Source organism: Leptonychotes weddellii, chromosome 15 (assembly GCF_054177405.1).
Source record: "Leptonychotes weddellii isolate Sample4059 chromosome 15, ASM5417740v2, whole genome shotgun sequence".
NCBI lineage: Eukaryota > Metazoa > Chordata > Mammalia > Carnivora > Phocidae > Leptonychotes > Leptonychotes weddellii.
In genome coordinates, this window is record NC_138383.1 from 22,251,314 (window position 1) to 22,268,530 (window position 17,217).

The following is a 17,217-nucleotide window of genomic DNA, read 5'->3' on the forward strand; positions in this document are numbered from 1 at the left end:
AAGTAAATAAAATCTTAAAAAAAAAAAAAAAAAAAAAAGAGCATCTGTATTTAAAAAATAAATAAATAAAATAAAATAACTAAATCACTTTTTTTTTTATTTTTAAAGATTTTATTTATTTGACACAGAGAGAGGGAACACAAGCAGGAGGAGTGGAAGAGGGAGAAGCAGGCTTCCTGTGTAACAGGGAGCCCGATGCTGGGCTCGATCCCAGGACCCCGGGATCACGACCTGAGCAGAAGGCAGACGCTTAACGACTGAGCCACCCAGGCGCCCCACTAAATCACTTTCATAAATATACATTTCAGGAAAAGAAATATCTAAAGCTCTCTCACACGGCACCTGGGTGGCTCGGTCGGTTAAGCATCCGACTCTTGATTTCTGCTCAGGTCACGATCTCAGAGTCCTGAGATCGAACCCCGAGGTGGGCTCCACACTGAGCGGGGAGGCTGCTTGGGATTCTCTCTCCCTCTCCCTCTGCTCCTCCCCGCTCCCTCAGTCTCTCTCTCAAAAACTTAATTAATTAAAAGAAAAAAGAAAAGGGCGCCTGGGTGGCTCAGTTGGTTAAGCGACTGCCTTCGGCTCAGGTCATGATCCTGGAGTCCCGGGATCGAGTCCCGCATCGGGCTCCCTGCTTAGCAGGGAGTCTGCTTCTCCCTCTGACCCTCCCCCCTCTCATGTGCTCTCTCTCTCCTCTCATCCTCTCTCTCAAATAAATGAATAAAATCTTTAAAAAAAAAAAAAAAGAAAAAAGCAAGCCCTGAGACTGTTGCTGCACACGCCCAGACACGTGAGCTCCGCGCGGAACTTACCCAAGAACACGAGTACGGTGCCCACCCACTGCAGCTGGCTGATTGGGTTGGCGAAGAGGATCACAGAGGCCAAAATGGTGAAGAACTTTCGAGTCGTGGTGATGATGGAGCAGGTCAGGGGGCCAAAATACACAACTGTCATGAAGATGAAGCTCTAGAGAGACCGAGAAAGCGGGGTCAGGCTGGCTCTTGGGGCTCTGCCACAAGGTCAAAGTATGTGACAGGACATCAGGGCTGGGCTTGCCGCCCTCTTCTTCCAGCCGGGTCGGGCTCCCTTGGGGAAGCCAAGCTACCCGGTCTCGAGGCACTCACCTGACCCAGGGCACTGGTCAGGCCAAAGAGCAGGATGTTATAGATGACGGTAGGGTACCTTTCGGCAAAGCTCAAGAACTCCCAGAGCTCCCCAGTAAACAGGATTCCTGGGAATAAATGGCAAAGGATGAATGGCGCACCCTGTGTGCCTGCGTCAGCGCACGTGTCTACACGCAGCCCAGGAAAGTACTCCACGGAACAGCACGTCGGGAAGTGCAGGGACTGAGTTCACACTGTCCTGTCAGGTGGCTTGCTCCTAGTTTTCTGATTAGACAAACTAAAGACTCTTCCAAGAGAGGCTTGGGAGTTGACTAGCTACTTCTGCCAAAGTTACTGGTAGCAGAGATCCTCAGATGTTGGGGAGATACTGACCCACACATCCCCAGCTCAAGGCAGCCCCACGCATGGCCACCTCCAGCCATCAGCAGCCTCCTCCGTTAACCCCACTGTGCTGTACTAAAAATACTTCCTGCGGGCACCCAGATTTGAACAAAGGTTGGGAAGCACTGATTTAAAAGCACATACGTTCATATTCAAACTACAGTCCGTATACACCAAATACCAGTATGTCATCACTATCAGAAGAAGGTGAGTTCCCAAGGTACCCCTGTGACCTACTACTACGTGTCCCCCCAAGGAAACTGGCACAGGTCTACCCATGATTGTGCCAATCATGAGGAGCAAGCAGAGCCCGCCAGGGAAAGTTTCTCCAAGAAGGTTTTCCAGGGGCTTGGACAGAAGGGCATCTTACAGCCGAGACAGGCCTCCGGCCTGGGCAAAGTTAGCAACCAGCACCCGCGCTAGGGATCGACTGGAGGACGGCAGTCTGCCCTCTGGTGACACACGGAAGAACAGCAGAACCGCTCCTTACCAGCTCCCAGCAGCAATGTCGACCAAAGGTTGATATTCAACATCATGTGGTTGGAGCCTGTTTGGTAATGAGCCCGCATGTGGTCCTGGGAAACACCTGTCAGTCCATCCAGGGTCAGAGACAATAACTGGAAAAGAGAGGGTGCACCCTGCAGCAAGAAGGCCACCAGGGCCCCTCCCTACCCCAGGACACAGGACTCTCACTTTTCTGAGACTCCTCACAAAGCCGCTATCTTAAGACAGAGTCCTCAGAACAAAATGCTAGCATTCGGTCACGGGTGGAGGGTCCGGAGAGATCACGCTCACTGCCTCCTGCCCCACCCAGGCACCAGAACGACAGCCTATCTGAGCCACCCAGTAATGTAATCAGAGTGGGATGGGAAGCCTAGCACTTCCCAAGGCAGTGCCACGAAGCCTCGTGTGCAGGGGCCTGGAACCCGTGCTGAGCCATGTATTTTCCCGTGAGAGTAGAGAAAGGACATCTGGTACTGGCCTGTTAGCCTCCTGGCTTGGAGGAGCGCTCCAGACTAGATTCTCTGGTCACACTGCCCAGATTAGAAGCCTGGGCCAAGCTAGCCACTTCCTCTGCCACTTCATAGCCGTGTGACCCTGGCAAGTGACTTAACCTCTCTGTGCCTCAGTGTCTTCATAGGGAAAATGGAAATAACAACATATATAAGGTTACTGTTGTAGAAATTAACCAACTAATAGGTAAACCACTGGGAACAAGGCCTAATACACAGTAAGCAAGAGCTATTATAGTATTATTTTTAAACTCTGGCTTCCCGGTTTCTCAGAAAGCCACAGTGAGTGACACGCTATTCCTTCCCTATTCGCTCTCATGTCTCTCCGGCACTTAAACACAGCACTTACACAGGCCTCAGAGTCACCCCTTCCCCTGGAGAGCTGCGTTTTTGTTCAATATTTCAGGCTTACCACTGTGGCCTTAGGAGAGCCGGGGGCCATGCAACAAGAGACAAAGCCGAGAAATGGGGGGCAAGGAGCATCGCAATCTCTCTCTCGACACATAACTGGCCTTTCACACGCCCAGGTGGGATGCTCCTTGGTTGTGATTACCGGAAAAGGCTGCCTTTCCCACCAGGATCACATACCAGAAGCAGTTCTCCGTAGCCAACTGTGTGTTCTTCCATCCCAACTACTTGCTTGGGTTTGTACATGAAAAGGGCCACTCCGGCCACAATTAGCAACACACACAGGTACTTGGCCTTTGGGTACTTCTTCTTCAAGAGGGTAACTCCAAGGAGCATGACTACAGGGAAGAAACAGCGGAAAATTCGGGTACCCACAGGCATTGATGAGCCCAACACTGTCCTCTTAGGAGACTCCTGGGAGAAAACAATGTCTGAGAAGGAAGGCCTACAGAAGCTAAGAGGAAGGCGCAAGGCTGGCACCTGGATAGAGAGGACTGAGCACCGGGGGGAACAAAGGGTAGAAGGCAGGGAAAAGGCAGAGAACAAAGGTGAAAGATCCAAGAAGGAACAGGGAAAGGGTGGGGACAGTGGATGAGAGAGAGGTTGAGAGAAAGAAACTGACAATCAAAATGGGACTCAACTCTAATGACAATGTAAGCACCCAGGACACCAAAATGACCGGCACAGGAAGCAGACTAGGTTGGTCTCTAGCTTCGGGCCCATGCACATCCAACACCACCGGAAGCGATACAGAGGACAGGATGGCAGGGGGAAGGGACGGAGGGCCGGCTCTGGAGATAGCTGTGATGAGATGACGACCCCGAAGGGATACACAGCTCTAGCAGAGGAGTAGAGAGCCTGCTACAGGAAGAGTGAGGATGGTAGAGGGAGACCATCTGCTTCCGCTTACCTGGGATTGGCTTGCAGGATTTACCAAGGACCTGAAACGAAATCCAGCAAATAGTACCTGAGCCTCTGGGATGTGCCAGGCACTGTGCTAGGTGCTCTGTTAAGAAAAGTAACTGTGGGGCCTGCACCGGAAACCACAGCCTATCATGGCCAACCCACCACCACTAGACCTCAGATCTATGGTTCTTTGCCCTCTGAATTTCTGCAACACATTCTCTTTTGTTTAAGTCACAGACCTGAGCGAAGAATTCTTAGGTCCTTTCAAACAACTTCTGAGCCAACCCTCATCACACCCTGAGATTTCACCTGAGTCGGATAGTTGACAAACTGTAGTGCCGAGTTGCTGGAGACCATGGCACCCAGATAGGAGACAGAACAGGCGGCATAGAGCCAGCTCCGGGTACGATCCACCCTGGCAGTGTCAAAAAACTGGATCACTGGGAAGAGACAAAAAATGTATAAGAGAAACTTGGTGAACTGAACCAAAGTTGAAGCCACATGAAAGGAATGTGTCAAATAAGACGAGATGCGCAAGATATTTCTGTCCTCTTAGACTGGGAAATCTCTGAAGATTATTCAACTCTCCAATCTCACCTACACCTAACACAAGACCACATGCAGAGCAGGAATGGGGGCTCATTCAGTTCAAGGGACTCGTTAGCTCTGCTGTAGCCCCCAGGGAACAAAGAGAGCAGCTCAAAACATGTTTGAAGCGGAAAGATAAAGGAAAATCAAAGGGAAGAAAGAAGAAAAAAATTAAGTATTCTCAGTGGGGATTCGGCACACAGAAGACCCATTCTCTGCACATTTCTGACTCAGAAGTTGGTCTAATGTAAGGAAATAGGGTTGACTGAACAGAGAGGCTTTGAAAACGCTAAAGAGGGTGGGAGTGCTGCCAGTTAAACCTTAAAGGTGGACAGGGAGGGGGCACACAACAGATTACTAGATAGGTACTCACAGATCTTGGCAAACACAGCATTGATCACACACTGAATGAAGACCAAAGTTAAGGCAAAAGTGAACGTCTCCTGCTTGGCTCCCTCCCCATACTTTCCTCTTGTTCTAAGAATGAAATGATGAGAAAAAAAAGGAGAAGAATTAGTGTATTTCACTCAGTGTCATCTAGTATGTGTAGAGTCACCCAAAGCTTTAAAACGATTTTGCTTCTCTGGATGTAGGAACAGTCTGGTAAGGTTCACTGGCCTCATTCACAAAAGGGGCTGATTTTATTGGATCTAGAAGCCAGACATCCCAGCCTGCTGATCCCGTAGCTTAGGGAAAGAATATCCGTAAAGGATGGAGCTAGAGGAAACGTGGAAAATTAGACGGTGAAACGAGGTACCCCAAGCAGCAGATGAAGGGATTTGGGCTACAGCAGCAAGGCCGGGGGCAAAAGAATCCGCTGTCCGCAAACATCTGGAAGTACCAAAGAGGAGCTGGCACAGGCAAGGAAACCTGTGTGTGTAACGGGGTACAACTGCCAGCCTGTAAAGCCCAAGCCCTTAGAACCCTAGGGAGAAAAACAAGAGAAGAAAAATAACCAGGTCCCGAGTATCCGGAGACCAACTTTGGCGTTTGGGAAATCTGAGCAGGCTCAGCCGCGGCTGCAAAGGTGTCGGGGGCTGGGGGCGGGCAGGAAGGAACAGCCGGGCCAGGGGCGGGGGGCCCGCCAACCGGGCCAAGGGGCGAGAGAAGGGGCAGGTCTGTGCTCCGGTCCCGGCGATCCGCTCACATCTTTTCCTGAAGGATCCCATAGTAGAAATAGCAGACAAAGACGCCGAGGAAGCACAGCGGCAGGCGCAGCCGGTCGGGCACCAGGGAGCTGCTAGCGGCCATGAGACGCCCGGACGACCCGACCGGAGACCCGCTCACAGCCGGCAGCGGCAGCGGCGGCGGCGGCGGCGGCGACAGCTCCAGCCGGACATCGCCGACCGGCGACAGGGGCCTCATAGGAGCTGCATGCGACCGCCTCTCAGTAGGCCCCAGCAGCCACCGCCAGAGCTGCCGGCTCAGGGCCTCCGAGAGGGAAAGGCTTCGGGACCCAGAAACCGTTTCCAAGGAAAGGAGACCCGCCCTGGGACCTCGGCTTCGCCCCTGATGGCCGAGGGAGCCACCCGCCCTGACATTAATGCTGTGCCCTGGAGTCTTCCGATCAGGCAACTTCGAGGACAACTGCGACCCAGAGCTCGACGGGATGGCCTAGGCGTTACGCGGGCGCGGAATGATGACGTATAAGGATGTGGAGGTCACCAATTGGCTGCGCTGTGCGAAGACAGACAGGTGAGCTGGAAGGAGGTGCGGCCGGCCGGGTTAATCCCAGTCTCTTCCCCAGTCGGCGGTCAGGCTTCCGCTGGGTCCTAACGCCAGGAAGTCTCAGTGGACCCTCAGCGCCCCCTAGCGGCTGCCCCGCGTCAGCGCCTCCCCTTCTGCAAGAAGAGCGTTCAAGGCTGGCGTTTGAGAGCTGTCCTCCTTCTGAGGGCACATCACTAGGCTTCCAAAGGGGTAACCTACGCGTGTCGCCTACATTCCGAGCGACAGTTTTCCCAGCCTGGAAACTTGGGATAGACAATTAGTAGCAACCACCTTGTCGCCTCTCGACTGTTCTGAGGATTAAATGAGCTGAGGTTTGTGAAAATGTTTCAAAAACTGTAAAGTGTGCTATGCAAGTTTAAGGTATCAGTAGTCATCACACTTTCTCAACTCTGATCTTATTTCCTCACATCCTGGAGGTGGAAATGGAAGCTTACCAAAGTGGATTTTCTCCGGGGTCTTACACCTCACCAGCAATACAACAAACCCTCCTGCTGCCCTCCAGATTCTTTCCCATTCATGACCTCCTTTTTGGGCCCCTCCGTCATCCAAGTGTTGGCCCTCCACCTGCGGGCACCAAGAGCTAGGGCAACACCCCAGGACTTTCCACTATAACCCCCAAACCCCACTTAATCAATGGACTCTGGGCTGCTATCTGGGTAGAGGCTCCTTCTCTGCTTCTGACAGCCCACTTCTTTGGCACAGCCTCAGGCAAAGGAAGGAAACTCAGGGCAGCACCACACCCATCACTCCAGGCCTGACTCACTAAGGCTTTGGGGGTAGGCCAAACATCTTTCAGGGGGAGGGGTAAGAAATAGAAGATAGGGTCTGTCCTCAAGCCCCTGTCTCCTTTACATCAGTGCGGATGGGGCCCCCACATTTGCTCTCCCCCCAGTGGCTTATTCCACTGAATCAGTGTGATTCCAGGGCACCAGACAGTAGCTGGGGTAAGAGACCTGGGTTGCAGTCCCAGCTCTGCCCCTTCACTAGCTGGGACTTCAAACAATTCTCTTGACCTCTGAGTCAAACTAGTTTCCTCATCTGAAATTAATGCAAAAATAGTAACAAGTGGGAGAGCGCTGTGGTTAGAAGCAGGGGCACTGGATTCAAGGGATCTGCTTCCCCATCTTAGCTCCCCCACTTCCTATCTGTGTCTTGGGGGTAACGTTATACAATCTTTCTGTCCTCTTATCAGTACAGTGGGGTTTATCACATTTCTCTCATTGGGTTGTTGTGATATTTCGGTAACATTTTATGTCAAGCACTAACAGGGTATCTGATGCTTACGGGGCCAATGAATGGTAGTTGGGATAGCCTGCCTTAAGAGTTTGTCTCGAGGTCTTCTGACATAGATACAATTGTAGTTATTATGACTGCCCTTGGGGTAGTCAACTTTTCACCCATACAGTGGGGATAATATGTCGTGAAAAAGTTTGTAAAGCGTAAAGCACCATCAGAATGTTGAGATGATTATTCCCATTTCTCCCCAAAGCCTCTGAGCTCTTACAGGTGCAGCACTATAAAACTGAGAGGCTGCAAACCCCTCTGTGTTGTGGGTACTCACGAGATGGAAAGAATACTCCAGCAGAGCTAAAGCTTCCCTAAAACTGTGCCAAGAGATTCAACCCGATGACCGTTCCCTGGTCCTGTTCCCCTTGCCGGTGCACACCACAATGTCAAACTTGGCCACCCTCACTTCCCCTCTGAAACCCACTCTCCCTAGGGAGCTTTTCCAGACTCATCCAAGAATAAATGACTTGCCCCACTGACTTCTTCACCCCACCTTCCACCACCCCCTTCATTCTGGACAGCCTTTCCGTGGACCCTACTTCTTAGATGTCCATCTAAAGAATCCAAGCCTGGTGACCTGAGGACAGGGACTCTGTGCATCCACGTTAACACCCACATCCACATCATTATGTGTTAAGTAGAGACCCCTCTTGAAGACAAGGATGATCAATATCACACGCTCAATCCCCTCCCCGCAAAAAATGTTTAACAGAACCTCAAGCTGCTGGGAATACTTATTTATTTGGTCTATTAACACCAAGATCTGCAAAAAACAACTTCTAAACACAGGATAAGAAAACTTGAACATTAACATTCTTCTTCAATTTTGTGTAAGCTCTGCAGTACGGAAAATATACAAACTTCAAACAGCTGCAAAAATAGTGTCTTTGGGAGAAAATAGAGTTTCTACATCGATACAAGAAAAATAGGCATTTTTCTACTCCAACCCAGTCCCGGGGCAGGCGGAGGGCGTAGAGTCGCCGCTTGCCACCTGGAGGAATACCAGCTCTCCCTCTCCCCCGCCACCCACCTGGGGCTGGGCAAGCTGGGCTGCTTCAGACAATCTTAGGGTGAAAGCGAGATGAAAATGCCACTTGGGAAAACGCTTGGTTCCCCCCTCTGCCAGCAGCTGGATTGGTCAAGCGTTAGGGCCCTTTAGGGCTGCTTTGGTCAGCTCCTCCAATGAGAGGGAGGCACGGGGATGGGCGCTGAGAGGATGGGGCTATCTATCTTCGGGTCTCCTCTTCCATGGCTGTGGAGGAGAGGGAAGGAAATCTGCAGTGTCCCCTCTCCTTCCATCATGGCCAGCTTGCTCCATGACAAGGTCAAGAGCCCCACAGACAGTCCTTTGGACTCACACCCAGGGGTGGGGGACCCAAGACCTTCGGGTGAGTTTTCCACCAAGTGAGAGAGGCGGCAAGAACACAGATGTGACTTGTGAGCTGCCCAGCTGCTAGTGGAGAAGGCAGGTCCCCTCACATTCGGAGGGGCTGGTGTCCCTCAGAAAGGGACCCGGGGCTTTGACACAATAAATGAAAGTGCTCGAAGGCCGAGAGGGAAGGGCTCCTTCATCCCCCACCTCAGGGGAGCTAGGGAGGGGCCTGCCACCAAGGCACTGGTCTCCATGGTGAAGTGGTGGGGTTGGGGCCCTCAGACCACCAGGGAACTCTGGAAAAGCACGGGCTCTTCTGATGGCGGGGTGCGCTGCCATGGCTCGAACGGCAGCGAGGAGGCTTTGGAGGCCTCTGGATCCTTCCGAGGCGGTGGCCTGGGGCTGGCAGGGGGAAGGGGGGACCCCGGACTTGAGGGGCAGTTACGGAAAATGAAGCCCATGCTGGGGAAGAGGGGCTTCATCAAGCTGACGGGGCAGAAGGCCGAGCCGGTCGGGTTGAAATGGACTTTGTTCTTGTCAGGACAGGAAGTCAGGAAAGCCAGGTCAGGGCCTGGGGACCTGGAGAATGGAGAGAGAAACACACACACACACACACACACACACACACACACACACAAGGGGAGAAACAGCCAGTGAGAACTGACAGGAGATGTCATGGCATCAGGGGAGCAGGGGAGCTGGGTCTCTGTTCAAACAGGGTGGTAACTCAACCAAAAAACTACAGGCTGCTGAGCAACACCCAGTCTTTAGGCCCGCAGCAATCCATTTATTAGGAATATGGCTGAACAACAGGAAATCTACTTCAGCTAGAAACAGGAGGGATTGAAGCTAGACAGGAAGGAGAACTTCCTGACGAGGTGACTTTAGAAGAGGAGACCAAGGGATCTTTTAATTTGAGAGAGTTCATCAGTAAACAGTGTTTTGAGGGCAGACCACTTGCCTAAAAGCAGAGACCCAGGCAAAATGATTTTCTAAGACTTTGGACAGCCTAAAGCAGGGTTTCTCAGCATCAGCACTATTGCCATTTTGAGCTGGATAATTCTTGGTTGTGGAGAGCTGTCCTGTGCATTGTAGGATGCTTAAGAGCATCCCTAGCACCTGCCGACTAGATGCCAGGAGCCACCTGTGTCCCCCTTAAGCTGTGACAACTAAAAATGTTTCCTGACATTGCCAGATGTCCCCAGGGCATGGGGAAAGGGGGGGATGTCTCCCATTGAAATCTACTGACCTAAAGAGTCTCATTCTTGAACACATTTGAAAGGTGTGATTTTTCAAAGCCCTTGCTGAGACGCAAGGGTAACAACCATGGCAGGAAGGCAGGCCAACCTTAACAGGAGGTCTCGGCTCTAACTCACCATGTGCTCTTGACCCACCTGCCTCACCTTGAATGTGGAAAGAACCATCCCCACCTTCCTAATCATGTGGAAGAAATGGAAGCATAAAAGGAGTGAGGTCAGGGAGTTCTAGAGTAAGGAATCCTTATGATAAAGAGGAGTGTCTGGCCACTGACAGAGGGGAAGCGGTTGAGAAGCCGCTGGTTGCGAGGGCTCCTGGGGAAAAGGGAAATGTGTGGTATGATGGTGAAGCTCTGTTACCAGTGGATCCCTCGACTGCCTTCCTCTTTATGTATAATATATAGACAGAAAAATGAACTTAGGGTATAGCATGGGAAATTGATGACCATTTTCACTGTAGAATTCTAATAATTCCAAATCCAGGAAGAAGAGCAAGACAGGAGGAGGGCAGGGGTGAGCCCAGAGCGAGAGGTGGAAGAAAGAGGTAAAAACCCATGTGCTGGGTGTATCTGGGAAGGCCTGGGGTCCCAGCAGAGTCCACAGCGGCAAGGTCTCCCCTGACCAAGAAGGGTTTACAAGAATCCCACTTTATGGACTGTGAGGAATGGGCAGGAGAGGGGAATGCTCTCACTGTGTGCATGCCCACGTGGGGAAGGTGACCCAGGAGACCAAGCCCCACTCGAAGGACAAATGGCATGACCCTGAATGGCTTGATTCCCCTCCTGGGAAATCCAGGCCATCTTATAGGATCAGCAGCTAGGAAAAGGAAAATGTGACAGAAGAATTGCTAAACACAAGAACTTCCCAATGGGCAAGCTGATACAAGGAAGAGGCCCCAGTGAGCTGAGAATTTCTCTCCCAGGGCCTCTTGGAGAGCAATCCATAGGTCACCACCTCTTTTTTTTTGAGATCAGGACCTGAGCCGAAATCAAGAGTCGGATGCTTAACCGACTGAGTCACCCAGGGCCCCAAGAGTCACCATCTCTCTCAAAGGATTAACACAGGGACAGGAAGCCTGGGGAGATGGCTTGAAGACCCCGGCTGGCATCGTGAGTCTGTGGAAGAATCAGGATGGGCACAGCCTCATTTCCACAAGCAATCCCAGGCGGTGGCTACTCAAGTATAACGTGGACTGGGGAGAGACCCAAGTCCGCTTAAGCTGCAAGATCTGGTCTTTTTCCTCCATGCCACCCCTGAGGACCCAGGCTTCTTGGAGAGCTACATAGCGAAGCTGGGAGCAAACACCCCCGGGGCCATGGCTTTCTCCCTAACTCCCACTTTGCCTTCTAGCTGTACCCTCTGTCGCTACCATGGACTGTCCCTTACCTGCGACGCGAATGGAGCTCTCAAGGCTCAAACCCTGTCCTAGCTACGTCTCAGCTCACACACCAGGACCAATTCTTCCTAACTGAGAATCTGCCCTTCTGACTATGAAGCTGGTGGGGGGAAGGAAATGAGCTCTTGGGGTGCCTGCTACGGGGGACCGGGTGGGCATTTGGAAAGGTTCGGCCCTCCATCCTCTCTGCTAATGGGAGGGAACCGTGGTAAAGAAGTCAATCAACATCAGAACGGCTTCTGAACTGTCCCACCTGGTTTGGAATATTCCACAGTCCTTCCTTGTACGGACTGGAAATTTCTGTCTGGGAGTTCATGACCCTTGAACCACTAGAGCGACAGGATGAAGACTTGACTCAGAAGCAGGGAGGAAGCTGTTCAGGTCCCCCTGCCACTCCACTGGGGACAAGACACTTCCCATCTCTGCCTGAAGAGAACTACTAACATGTTCTCTCTCTCTCCGATTACCATCTAGCAAACTCACACCTTCCCCAGGGATGGAAAAAAAAATAGAAAAAACAAAGGGCTCGGGTTTCAGATCTCTTTCCTTTCCAGCTCCCACAGCACTTGTGGCTAGCATGTGGGCAGAGAGCAGGTTTCCACAGAGATCACGATAAGCAAAGATTGAAGGGCTCCGAGTAGGTAATGTCAACAAGTCTGATCGTGGAAAAAGTGTGATCCCGATCATCTGAAGTTGACAACGGCCCCAGGCTGAGAGAGCCCAAGATGGAAGAAGGGCCTGTCAGAGAGAACAGTGCAGGGCTCACCCCCATCCCCGGCTCCGCCCCACCCCACCCACCCCGTCCACGGTCCACGGTCCACGGTCCACGGTCCACAGGAGGTACTCACACGGCCTCTTCGAACACACGCACTCTCTCGCAGCCTTCCGGGGGCTCCCGTTTGAAGACGTAGCTGTGATTGGGCCGAGGGGAGGCGGCAAAGGCAAGGACCGGAGACGGGCTGCTGTCTTCAAGGCAGGCTGGGCGGCCCGGAGAGGAGGCTGCAAACAGAGTGAGGCTGAGGCCAGTAGAACTGAAGGAAAGGAGGCTCTCCACTTTCCTGGGCTCAGGCTTCGGTGTAAAGGGGCGAGACTGGGACATGTGGTGAGGGGGTTGGCAGTGCTTATGCTAATCCAGGTTGTTTGTCCATGCTTTATTTACCTTAAAATAGCTTTAAGAAGGCTTACAAAAGTCTATATCTTGTTATACAGGATAAAAAAAATAACAGTTGAGGGGCACCTGGGTGGCTCAGTCGGTTGGGTGACCGACTCTTGATCTCAGCTCAGGTCATGATCTCAGGGTTGTGAGACTGAGCCCCACGTTGGGCTCCATGCTGAGCGGGAAGGCTACTCGGGATTCTCTCTCTCCCTCTGCCCCTCTGCCCCTGTGCTCTCTCTCTCAAATAAATAAATAGATCTTTTAAAAAAATACAGTTGAATTGATGGAAAAATCAGGTCTAATAGCAATTCTGTATTCTCAGGAGGTAGACTACAACTGGGACTCCAAGTCTGGCTTAAAGGAATCCTAACTTCCGTCTCCCTGCTTTCTTCCAAGACCGCACCGCCCTGCTGCCAACATACCACAGCTTTGTCCTCTCCACAGCCCTGCAAAGCTATCCCTTCTTCCAGGAAGAGCTCTTGTACCAACTCAGAGAAGCAGTCTTTACTCAACCCCACTTGTGGGATAAAATCCTCTCCCTTTCCACACAGTGAATGTACTTTGCCTAGGCTGCAAATATTGACTTTATCTGTATTTATCTCACATTTATTCCTTATTACTCTATGCTCTGTTTACCTCTGTGTAGTGTGAGATTATGCCCTTGACCAGCCTACCTCACAGGGCGCTGTGAGAATCCAACTGGGGGAGGCAGGCCACAGTGCTTTGGGACAGGAGGATCATTATCGTGGGGAGGAAGGGCTTGGGTCTCATCCTCCCATAAAGGAGCCAGGGCACAGGACAAAGTAGAGCTTTGGAGTTGGAAAGCCTGGGTTTCAATCCGGGTCAAACAGCGTGACCCTGGGGCAAGAGACCACATTCGCTTATTGTCTACCTTTCCCAAACACCTTGAGACCTGTTGCTGGTAATGTGTGCAGTGGACCAGCCGGACAGACCCACAGGCTTTCTACTCATTAGCGAAAATAGGAGGATGAGAGGCACTGCTTGCGTGCTTCCCAGTGAGAACAGAAGTGCGGGTGCAGAGACTTTATATAAATTATAAATCAGGATCTGCGCGAAGGACCACTACTACTGCTAGTATCGCATATAGAATAAAGACAACCCATGATATTCTAGTTGGTTAGTAAGGAGGACTCCCAGGCTTGAAACTGATTAGAGGGGGAAAGGGCGTGGAGGCCCCCCTGTACCTCAGGCTGCTGCCCCAGCCCCCCTCAGCTTACCTTTGTCACTGGGGATGGATGCCAGCTCCTCGACAGCACCCCGGTGTTCCTCGTGGCTGGCCGGGCCCGAAGGCTGGGGGGATGTCAGGGGCACGGAGGGAGAGCCGGCAGGGTTGCCGGGCTCCAGGAGGAGGAGAGGGTGGTCACAGCTGCCACTCTGGGGGGGAGCGGGGGCACGGTGCCCATCAGGGATATCAAGGATCTGCCAGGGAAGAGGGTGGGGAAGGAGTCTCAGGCCCCTCTCTTTTAGCCATGAGAGCGGCAGTGACCCTTAAGCTCCTCCCCTCGCCGTTGTTCTGGCCTCTATCCCTGACACACAATGACACCAGGACATGGCTTTCTCAAGTCACTGATTTAAGGGAAAGCCCCTCCTATTTCTCCCCTAGCCCTTGCGACCCAATTTAGAATCACATGTTTATTTGTATGGTTTCATCATGATGACGCCGCCAGCAGGCTGTAAGCCTCGAGGGCGGGGACCTTCTCCGGGAACACAAAGATGAAGAACATTTGGGAAGCATGAGAGGGGGCGAACCACCAGGATACTAACCACGCAAGCCACTGCAGGACAGGCATGCACATCATTATCACGTATGAAATACCCCCTCCCTGCTTCTTAGCCATCAATGGTAGTTGTACCCACAGCTCACCGAACTGCAAGCAGGTGCCTGGGTGGGTATCAAATCCTACATATACATCAATTAAAAATCAACTAGCAAGTAACTCATAAACTGAGGAGTGTGCCCATTAGAATTATATTAATACTGCCCAAGTGGCATTCTCCAATTGTACCGTGTCAGTACAAAAATGTGCCTGAGACGGCAGAAAAGGTAGCAAATAATTCTGCCTGGGAGTGGGGTGGGGGTGGGGGAGGGGGGAGGCTGCACAGGGGCAACTGGGCATGAAGGATGAATGCAGGTCACCAGGTGGACATGGGGGGAGAGGTGGTTACACAGGCGACTGAGGCACGGGAGGGGGACAGTGATGGTGATGGGGATGAGGACGCAGGGAGCAGGGAGCCGGTGCTTTGGCTGAAGAGTGGCGCCGAGCCCCTTCCTCCTGGCTGAGAAGTCTCCCCCCCACTGAGCCCCGCTCCCTCTCTTCCCACCCAGCACCACAAGCCTGTCCCGGCTCCACCGCCCGGCTCTGCTGTCCTGGTGGCCAAGTCCATTTGAATCTAATGAACCCGATTTGTGTTCCTCGTGCAGGGCGGCGTTTGCACCACGCTGCTGACGTGGCCACAGCCCGGAGCCCCCAGAGAGCCAGAGTCCCCCCGGCCTGCACCCACACTCAGCAAGCCGCTGGCTCGTCGTGCATCGAGGGCGCGCCCCACTCACCCGCAGCAGCTCCTCTTCACCCTGTTCCTTCACAAACACCTCCTCCAGCTCTTGGTTGAGCCCTTCCAGGCTCCGGTGCAGGCAGGGGCTGAGTCGCAGGACAGGTGACCCTGAGGGGAAGCTGGGAGGGGACGCCTGAGAAGGAGGCAGATGGAGCGGTCACGGAATCCCCCCTCCCCCAAGCCCCATAGAGTTACTAGTTCTGACCAGGGGGTAATGTCATGTCTACACAGCAGAACCAAGCAAATAAAGGAGGATCTGGGCACGGGGACTGACTGCAATAGGACAGCTCAGTGGGTTTTTCTCCAGAGGTTAGCGCTTTGGGAGTCTAGAGCGTGGTTCTAGCGCTTGCAGGCTCACCACTGCGTCAATTGTAGGGGGGCGCGGGGGTTGAGGGGAGAGCCATTCGCGAGGGCAAAAAGCCCTTCCAGCCTCACTCAGCGACCCCCAGTTTGTGCCCAAACCACCTAGGCAGCCACGTGGCCATGGGGTGGGCAGCGTGGCAGGCTCAGTCAGCGGCTGTAAGACCTGCGAGGACCTGCCCACACGGGGCCGCCACGGGCGACAGCAAGGGGAGCGGGCCCGGGGAGGGGGCGGACACATACATACCCTCAGTGCTCCCCGCACTGCATGGTCCCCTTGCAGGGGGGAGCCCCGCTCCTTCTCTTTCCCGCTGCGGCTTAGCTTTGTCCTCTGCAGCTGTTGCTTCAACTTGGAAATCTGGTAGCCCAGAGATGGGAGGGGGGAGAGGCAGGTGGAACAAAGCTAAAGGGCACGGGGTCCCTCCTCCCCGACGTGGCTCCCACCGGAGGCCCACGATAATGCGTAAAAGGAAGATGGAAAACCTCCCAGGAGACCTCGGTGAGTTCAGAACTGATGACATGCTCATTGGGCCAGCTGGAGACCTTATTAACTAGATATTTGGTGTTTCTGAATTATCATGTATTCTACGGATCAGTTGGAAATATGAATCAGATGGATCAGTTTCCAAAAATTTCAAAATATGCAATGCCGAAACCATTTTTGTCTTTCACGGATTCCAAACCGTGGAACACTACTCTATTAATAGAAATGGGAAATGATGTTTTTGAATTCACTCTTCAAAGTACATTCACAGCTATCTCAAAGGCCCCGGGACCAGGAAGGATGGAAGGATTTCCCCTCATTTTAAAGTAAACTGCACTGAGCAAGGAGCTGATGCTCAAGAAGGAGTATCAGATTTTGTCCTGACTTTCATATCTTGTAACAATTATGCATTATTATCAATGGTTTTGACTATTGTCTCTGTCACATTTGTAATTCTCCACCTACTCGCCCTCAGCTGGCGAAGGCTCAGGAGATGCAGATCTGTTTAAATATGGGCCCCAATGAAATAGGATTCAGAGAGGAGATCTGCCGCCCATAGCCATACAAGTTATGACCACTGCCAAGAAGAAAGTGGTTTTAGATCTGCTATCGGGCACCATTCACACCACGAGTCCACGCTTAGTGTAAATAACTTGCTTACTCTGATCATTCCGAACTTAAAATACTCCATATTTCCCACTAGCTTTTAACTTGTAGAGCATTCCCTTCACATTTTCTCTGTTCTTGCAACCAAGAGAGGCTCGATGTGACTCCCAGCGAGTCGGCCCTCAGGGGCCGCCAGTTGGGAGTGGCAGGTGGAGCTGGTTTAGGAGCCCGGAATCCCCGTCTGTGCTTCTCTCTATTCAACCTCAGTGACTGGAGTCCTCCTGAGAGAGGGGGAGGGCCAGTGAAAAGTGTTTGGGAACACACAACTATTTTTCTCTTCTAAAAATAAGGCTGGATGGGAGGCCTGGGTGGCTCAGTCGGTTAAGCGTCTGCCTTCGGCTCAGGTCATGATCCCAGGGTCCTGGGATCGAGCCCCGCGTCGGGCTCCCTGCTCCGCGGTGAGCCTGCTTCTCCCTCTGCCTGCCGCTTCCCCTGCTTGTGCTCTCTCTCTCTGTCAAATAAATAAATAAAATCTAAAAAAAATTAAATAAAACAGAAAAAAGGCTGGATGCACAGTT

The 17,217-nt window shown here is 52.3% G+C and overlaps 2 protein-coding genes across 4 annotated transcripts in view; both read right to left on the bottom strand.

Annotated features, from left to right (window-relative positions):
* SLC35B1 (solute carrier family 35 member B1) overlaps window positions 1-5,983 on the bottom strand; it is a 6,680-nt gene extending 697 nt beyond the window's left edge. Inside the window, exons 1-8 of the mRNA XM_006748543.3 lie at window positions 5,568-5,983; window positions 4,794-4,897; window positions 4,142-4,272; window positions 3,837-3,867; window positions 3,107-3,264; window positions 1,996-2,122; window positions 1,125-1,231; window positions 813-966 (exon numbers count right to left, since the gene is read on the bottom strand). Coding sequence (XP_006748606.1) covers window positions 813-966; window positions 1,125-1,231; window positions 1,996-2,122; window positions 3,107-3,264; window positions 3,837-3,867; window positions 4,142-4,272; window positions 4,794-4,897; window positions 5,568-5,785 — 1,030 coding nt within the window. The 5' untranslated portion in view covers window positions 5,786-5,983. The remainder of the gene's footprint in view (window positions 1-812; window positions 967-1,124; window positions 1,232-1,995; window positions 2,123-3,106; window positions 3,265-3,836; window positions 3,868-4,141; window positions 4,273-4,793; window positions 4,898-5,567) is intronic.
* Window positions 5,984-8,157: 2,174 nt separating this feature from the next.
* FAM117A (family with sequence similarity 117 member A) overlaps window positions 8,158-17,217 on the bottom strand; it is a 42,862-nt gene continuing 33,802 nt past the window's right edge. For 2 of the 3 annotated variants that reach the window (XM_081805163.1, XM_081805164.1), the window contains exons 4-8: window positions 15,797-15,907; window positions 15,188-15,322; window positions 13,854-14,055; window positions 12,308-12,458; window positions 8,158-9,386 (exon numbers count right to left, since the gene is read on the bottom strand). In XM_081805163.1, the coding sequence (XP_081661289.1) occupies window positions 9,086-9,386; window positions 12,308-12,458; window positions 13,854-14,055; window positions 15,188-15,322; window positions 15,797-15,907 (900 nt within the window). In that variant the 3' untranslated portion in view covers window positions 8,158-9,085. Of the gene's footprint in view, window positions 9,387-10,971; window positions 12,198-12,307; window positions 12,459-13,853; window positions 14,056-15,187; window positions 15,323-15,796; window positions 15,908-17,217 lie in introns of those variants that run through there. The other variant, XM_081805165.1, reaches the window with a different exon arrangement.